This window comes from Penaeus chinensis, chromosome 35 (assembly GCF_019202785.1).
Source record: "Penaeus chinensis breed Huanghai No. 1 chromosome 35, ASM1920278v2, whole genome shotgun sequence".
Lineage (NCBI taxonomy): Eukaryota > Metazoa > Arthropoda > Malacostraca > Decapoda > Penaeidae > Penaeus > Penaeus chinensis.
Genome location: NC_061853.1, coordinates 29,199,068 through 29,206,567, shown reverse-complemented (window position 1 = coordinate 29,206,567; position 7,500 = coordinate 29,199,068). Strand labels below are relative to the sequence as shown.

Genomic DNA, 7,500 nt, shown 5'->3' with positions numbered 1-7,500 from the left:
GCTTCTTATCAGCTAGTATAAATTTGCCCACTTTTATCACTCTCCGTGCGCTAATCTAACGACGGAGACCTGATGTCACTGATAATGACAATCGTATCATCTATAGATAATGTAAAGGCAATTATAACTGGGGCAATCATAATGATGATAACGAGAGTAATAATGATTCTAATAATAATAGTAACTATAACAGTAATAATGATTCTAATAATAATAGTAACTATAACAGTAATAATGATTCTAATAATAATAGTAACTAAAACAGTAATAATGATTCTAATAATAATAGTAACTATAACAGTAATAATGATTCTAATAATAATAGTAACTATAACAGTAATAATGATTCTAATTATGACAGTAATGACAACGGCAATTATAATTCCAGTGTTGATAGAAATGATAATTCTAATAATAATGATTACAATGTTGAGTAATAATAATAATAGTTAACGATTAGTAATAGCAATACGAATTATAATAGTAATGACATTAATTTTGATAGTGAGAGTATAATAATTCTAATAACAATGATTACAAGAATGATGATAATGATGATAATGATAATAATGATGATAATGATAATGGTAATAATGATAACATCAATGGTAATAACAACGATAATGATAATGGTAAAAATAATAATGATAATAATAAAAATAATAATCATGATAATATAAAAACTAATACTAATACAGCTAATAAAAATGATGATGATGATTATGATAATAATGGTGATGATAATAATGATAATAAAAATAATAATAATAATTCATGATAATAATAATAAGGATAATGATGATGATAAAAACAATAATTCTAACAATTGTAATATTAATAACAACAATGATAATAATAATAACAACAACAATGATAATGATAATAACAAAAATAATGAGACTAATAAAAATAATAATGATCTTGATGATAGTGATGATCATTGGTAATGATAATAATGATTATGATAATAACAATAAAATAATAATAATAATAATAATGGTAAAATGGTAATGATGATTATAATAATTGTAATAATCATTATAATAATAATAATGATGATAATGATAATATAATATTCGTAATAATAATAATAATAATGATAATAATAATGATAATAGTAATAATAATAACAAAAGTAATAATAATAATGATAATGATGACAATACAAATGATGATGATAATGATAATAATGATTGTAATGATAATAATAATAATTATTATTATTGTTATGATGATGATGATGATAATTATAATAATAAAAATATTACTAAAACTAATAAAAACAATAATAATGAAAATAACAAAAGTGTTAATGATAAGAATGATAATAAAAGTAACAACAATAATAAAAGTAGTTTTGATAATGCTAGTAATTAAAATAATAATGGTGATAATAATGATAGGAATAACAATAATAATAATGATAATGATAACGACATCAGCAACAACAGTGATGATGATAATGACAAACATTACAAAAAATAATAATGATGATAATACCAGTAAGAACAATAATAATGCCATAACTATACATACCACACTATAATTGCAAATCAGTGGCGTAGAAACAATCAGTTCTCACTACAGAGGGACCTTAGTATGGCCAAAAGAAGTGACAATACGAACTCTCACTTGCTATCACTACAAGCTTAAAACTGCCTCGTTTTGTACAGCACCGGTGGTGTATCTCCACATACCTATCAGGGTGTGATCTGTTCCGTGTTATCAGTATGATGCAACGAGTGATGGGATGTTGGTACGCTATGATGCATTATTTGGATGTGTTCTTTAGGTAAATTGATTTAGTTTATCGTAGGTTACTGTAATTGTACAATTCTTTAATCGTGTGTAAAGAGGATATATTGCGTAATGCATCGATGCATCCCGTGGTAGACACTGTACATATTGCGAATATGGTGAAAAGTTATCTTTGTCTGTCTCTACCACAAACCATCCACCCTCACCCCCTCTCTCTCTCCCTCTCTTTCTCTCTCTATCTCTCTCTCTCTCTCTCTCTCTCTCTATATATATATATATATATCTCCCTCCCTCCCTTACTTTATCTCTCTCTCTCTCTCTCTCTCTCTCTCTCTCTCTCTCTCTCTCTCTCTCCCTCTCTCTCCCTCTCTCTCTCTCTCCCTCTCCCTCTCCCTCTCTCTCTCTCTCTCTCTCTCCCTTTCTCTCTCTCTCTCTCTCTCTCTCTCTCTCTCTCTCTCTCTCTCTCTCTCTCTCTCTCTCCCTCCCTCTCTCCCTCCCTACCTGTCTCTCTCTCTCTCTCTCTCTCTCTCTCTCTCTCTCTCTCTCTCTCGCTCTCTCTCTCTCTCTCTCCCCCTCCCTACCTTTCTCTCTCTCGCTCTCTCTCTCTCTCTCTCTCTCTCTCTCTCTCTCTCTCTCTCTCTCTCCCTCTCTCTCTCTCTCCCTCTCCCTCTCCCTCTCTCTCTCTCTCTCTCTCTCTCTCTCTCTCTCTCCCTCCCTCCCTCCCTCCCTCCCTCCCTCTCCCCCTTTCTCTCTCTCTCTCTCTCTCTCTCTCTCTCTATCTCTCTCTCTCTCTCTCTCTCTCTCTCTCTCTCTCTCTCTCTCCTTCTCTCTCTCTCTCTCTCTCTCTCTCTCTCTCTCTCTCTCTCTCCCTCTCTCTCTCTCTCTCTCTCTTTATCTCTCTCTCTCTCTCTCTCTCCTTCTCTCTCTCTCTCTCTCTCTCTCTCTCTCTCTCTCTCTCTCTCTCTCTCTCTCTCTCTCTCTCTCTCTCTCTCTCTCTCTCTCTCTCTCCCAGTACTTATCGTGTAAGTTGTGTGACGCACACAATGCGAACCACCTACAGCAATACTGCCTCGAGTGCCCAAAAGTTGCTGATCTCATATCAAACAGAGACTCTGTCTTAGACGCCTGCAAGTACTTATTAACAGAGGACAATCTAGATGTAATACTTCTGCAATACCCATATTTTGGTGGCTGTTAATACTTCACCCAAGCTTCCGTTGTTTATCATTCATGTATTTATTTCGTCTTTCCTTCTACATTTGATTCATAGCGTGAATCAAATGTAGAATGTCATGAATACTCTATAGCCAACGTTTAATTTGTGTTGTAAAGGCTTGTCGCTCACTGAGCGAAATAAATGAATGAAAACAAATTCTCTCTCTCTCTCTCTCTCTCTCTCTCTCTCTCTCTCTCTCTCTCTCTCTCTCTCTCTCTCTCTCTCTCTCTCTCTCTCTCTCTCTCTGAGCTCAGGATGGGTGGAAATTTATCCTGTTACATCACTCACCCGATATATAAAACATTTACTCTGGATACTTGAATTTTTCGGATTTTAAGTAATGTATGTATTATCATCTTTTAATATACTTATTTTTTTTATATGAGGAATGTGAGCCCACACAGGGACTTATTAAGATAGGGGTGAGGATAATCTAAGTTACCTCATCCTTTTGAGATGTAAGCTTTATCTCAATAAACTTGTCAAACTAAAAAAGGCTCTCTCCCTGCCTGTCTGTTTCTGTCTCTCTTTATCTCTCTCCCTTTCTCTCTCTCTCTCTCTCTCTCTCTCTCTCTCTCTCTCTCTCTCTCTCTCTCTCTCTCTCTCTCTCTCTCTCTCTCTCTCTCTCTCTCTCTCTCTCTCTCTCTCTCTCTCTCTCTCTCTCTCTCTCTCTCTCTCAGGCTTTAAAAGTGATAAGATACTGACTGAAAACAGGAAACACACACTTGGAGTTTTAATGAACAGGTAAATACAATGAATGAAAAAAATAGAATTAAAATGATAAACAAATATAACACAAAGATATAATTGTTTTGTTGTTTAGAATATCACATCATACATTCTGACATTCATGTATCTGGATTCCCGGTTTTTGTTTTTATTAAAGTTATTGCAATAAAGGGGATGAACTACGTAGTAAAAAAAAAAAAAAAAAAAAAAAACTATTTACTATATAATATAGTCACTTATACTATCATAAAGTATTATACCGTATAGGCCTATACACACGTCTAGATACCTCTTCACATACACCAATGTATTGAAAACAATGTGACATTACCTTATCTATAGAGTAATTGTACCAGTACCTATATCCATGCTGCTGACAATGGTGTTAATTAATACCGAAAATGATGCCTATAAGAATTCGAGTAATAATATTAAAGATAACGATAACAATGATAATGATGATGGTAATGATATTAGTAATGATAATGGTAATAATAATGATTATAATAATAACAATGATTATGACAATAATGCTAATGATAATAATGATAATGCTAATAATGATATTAATAATGATAATTTTAATAGTAATAATAATAATGATGATAATAATAATAATAATGATAATAATAATAATGATAATGAAAATTAGAGTGGTAATGATAATAATGATAATGATAATAGTAATTATAATGATAATAATGATGGTGACGATGGTAGGGATATGATGATAAAGAGGACAACAACAGTAATAATAATAATAATAATGATAATAACAATTGTTACATTTACCATCAGTATCAAGATAATGACAATAAAGATAATAATGATAAAAGTGATAAGATAAAAAATAATAGATAAAAGAAGTATTTGTTATTTGAGAAACACAAATACAGCTCCATTTACTGTCATTACATTTAACGCACTGTATATTATGAACACAATATACAGCGATAGTGTGGGATTTGGAGGCTAATCCCTCAAGTATAGCATTGTGATAAAGTATTGTGTCGAAAAGGGTGAAAATGAGTTAACGATTAGAATAAGTGGACAGAAGAAGGGAATGAAGAAGAGAAGGAAAAAGAAAAGGAAGAGAAGAAAAGACCGTGTAAAGTTTATTGAGGCGAGAACTGAGGCAAAGGTGATTCCCCCTTAATGGGCCTCTGTCCCCGTCTCCCCCACCCCCCCCCCCCACACACACGACAGCAACGAGCAGGGGATTGGGGAGTAATATTAGTTATTATTATTATAACTATCATTATAATTTTCATCACTGTCATTACTGTTATCTTAATTATCGTTATCTTTATTATCGTTATTGTCATCATCGTCATCATCATTATCATTATTATTATTATTATTTATATTTTACTATTATTATCATTATGAACATAATTGCCATTATTATCATCATCACTGCTGTTATTATCAACCTGAGGTGAGTGCGTGCGTGCGTGCGTGTGTGTGTGGGCGTGCGTGTGTACGTGTGTGAATCCCCCACCCATCTCCCATGCAACAGATGGCGCCACATCCCAGTCTGAGCCACAGAGTTTCCTCTTCACAGTGTCAAGAGCTGAGAGGCATCATCACGCCCTTCCTCTCTCTCTCTCTCTCTTCCCTCCTCCCAACACGTGTAACAGAGACAAACACACCCAATCAAGATAAAGGAAAAAAAAAGACGGACATAATCAAAAGACACAAAAGACTAACCTCTCCCCACACACAAACACACTAAACAGCCCCCAACCCCCTTTAAAAAACGACACAAGCCCTTAATTAAAAAAAAAGAAAAAAGGATGGAACCGCACCCGAAGAGGAGGAAGCGACCCTCCTTCAGCGACGAGGAACTCCGCGTCCTCCTCCAAGAGGTGTCCAAGAGGAAGAAGGTTCTCTTAGGGAAATTCGACGCCATTTCCGTCACCGTCCAGAGCAAGGTCGAGGCCTGGGATGCTGTGACAGAGGCCATTAATGGGGTGAGCTGTGTCATGAGGGAGAGGGAGGAGGTGAGGAGGAAGTTCGCGCACCACAGGTGGTTCGTGAAGAAGAAGGCCAAGGCGAAGGGGAGGAGAGGTGAGAAGAGGGATAAAGGGGGGAATGAGGGAGAGGAGAGTGAGAGGGAGGAGGATGAGAGAGTGAGTGGGTGAGAGTGGTTGATAGGAGTGAGAGGGAGGAGAGGTGATAAGAGGGATAAAGGGGGGGATAAGGGCAAAGATATAGAGGGAATAGGGGGAGAGAGGGTAAAGAGATGAGAGAGGGGAGAATGAGAGGGAGAGGGATTGACAATGAATAAGAGGAGAAGAATGAGAAAATGGGTGACAGAGAGAGAATGATGGGAGTGAGGGAGAAGAGAGGTGAGGGGATAAAGGTGGAAAGAGTGAGAGGGATAAAAAAGAAGAATCAGAAAATAAAAGTGTAATGAGAGTGAGAATAGGAAAATGAGGAAGTGAATTAGAGAGATAATGAAAATTTGCTGCTGATGTAATTACAATACAGATGATAATAAAAAAAAAAAAACAATAACTAACAGATTGTCACTTATTTCTTAAGTATTGCCTGACTTCTAGTTTTAATGTATATATCCTAAGCTAAGCCATTAGTGACAATATGAATTTACCAGGTATTATTATAAATTTTGTCCCATCAGGAGATTATACCTTAAAAGATAAATGCCAAACACTCATGCCCTAATAATATCTAATATAATTAACAAGCCCTTTTGTTTTTATTCCTTAATAAAAGGGGGTAAGACAAGCGACGCAGATACCTTAAGCGACCCGGAGGAGGCAATGTTGTCGATGATAAGTGAGACCGTGAGCAACAGTCACTCAGGTGTTTGTGAATCTGAAAGTCCCTTGAGGTCTGTGTGTGAAGGTAATTTAAAAATTTGGATTTAGTAGAAACTGCTGCAGTTGTAGTTATTTGTGTTTTGACAAATTTATTGCCTTAAATTTTTGAAAGGATATATTACCTGATTTCATTTTTAGAATAATAATAATAATAACTCCCATTCCTTATCATCATCATCATCATCATCATCATCATCATCATCATCATCATCATCATCATCATCATCATCATCATCATCATCATCATCATCATCATCATCATCATCATCATCATCATCATCATCATCATCAATCATCATCATCATCATCATCAGCTATTTTTGTTTATGGTTTTGAAATTATCATTATATTCATTAGGAAGTTTGAAATTAGGCTCTCTACCTCAGTTCTTCATTAAAGCCTTATTAATTATGTAATACATTTTTGTAACTGGAAAAGCATTGGCAGTCTAAAAATATTATATTGGTTTTCTTTTGTTACATCACTTATGTCTTTTTTACTAACAGATTTTCAACAAAATATTTAAAGGGTGACTCCATGTACATTAATGTCTAATTTGGACCAGGATTGTGCTTCATATTCTCTAGAAAAGCACTTAATATGTCCCTGTTTTGGCTTTTTCAGAACTAATATTTTCCTTCTATGCAGTCCTTTAGTTGTAATTTATTTTATCTTATAGGAATGGTAATAACAGTAATAATAATGGTAATATATCTATATTTGTAATTATTTATCTATATATCTGCCTATCTATCTATCAGTATTTATATATATCTTTATCTTTGTTTATATGCATAATGTCCATATTCATTCACTAACTCATTCATTCATTAACTCATCTATATCCATAATCAAAATATCTAAGCCACAGTGAAAAAGACAACATAATATTCAACACATCCGACTTCTTACCACCTCAGCAGACACTAGTGAAGCAGTTAGGCTGACGCC

At 34.5% G+C, this 7,500-nt stretch overlaps 2 protein-coding genes across 6 annotated transcripts in view; one reads left to right on the top strand and one right to left on the bottom strand.

The window, feature by feature from the left end:
• The window catches only part of LOC125044456 (brain protein I3-like), a 5,224-nt gene extending 3,561 nt beyond the window's left edge, over nucleotides 1-1,663 (bottom strand). For 2 of the 3 annotated variants that reach the window (XR_007116493.1, XR_007116494.1), the window contains exon 1: nucleotides 1,537-1,663. The gene's annotated coding sequence lies outside the window, so the exon portion shown is untranslated. The remainder of the gene's footprint in view (nucleotides 1-1,536) is intronic. The other variant, XM_047641135.1, reaches the window with a different exon arrangement.
• Nucleotides 1,664-5,219: 3,556 nt separating this feature from the next.
• Nucleotides 5,220-7,500, top strand: part of LOC125044241 — a 5,516-nt gene continuing 3,235 nt past the window's right edge. The window contains exons 1-3 of one of the 3 annotated variants that reach the window (XM_047640786.1): nucleotides 5,220-5,773; nucleotides 6,443-6,574; nucleotides 7,473-7,500. The exon at nucleotides 7,473-7,500 is cut by the window's right edge and continues 125 nt beyond it. In XM_047640786.1, coding sequence (XP_047496742.1) covers nucleotides 5,500-5,773; nucleotides 6,443-6,574; nucleotides 7,473-7,500 — 434 coding nt within the window. In that variant the 5' untranslated portion in view covers nucleotides 5,220-5,499. Of the gene's footprint in view, nucleotides 5,774-6,442; nucleotides 6,575-7,469 lie in introns of all 3 variants that reach the window. The other 2 variants (XM_047640785.1, XM_047640787.1) reach the window with 2 other exon arrangements.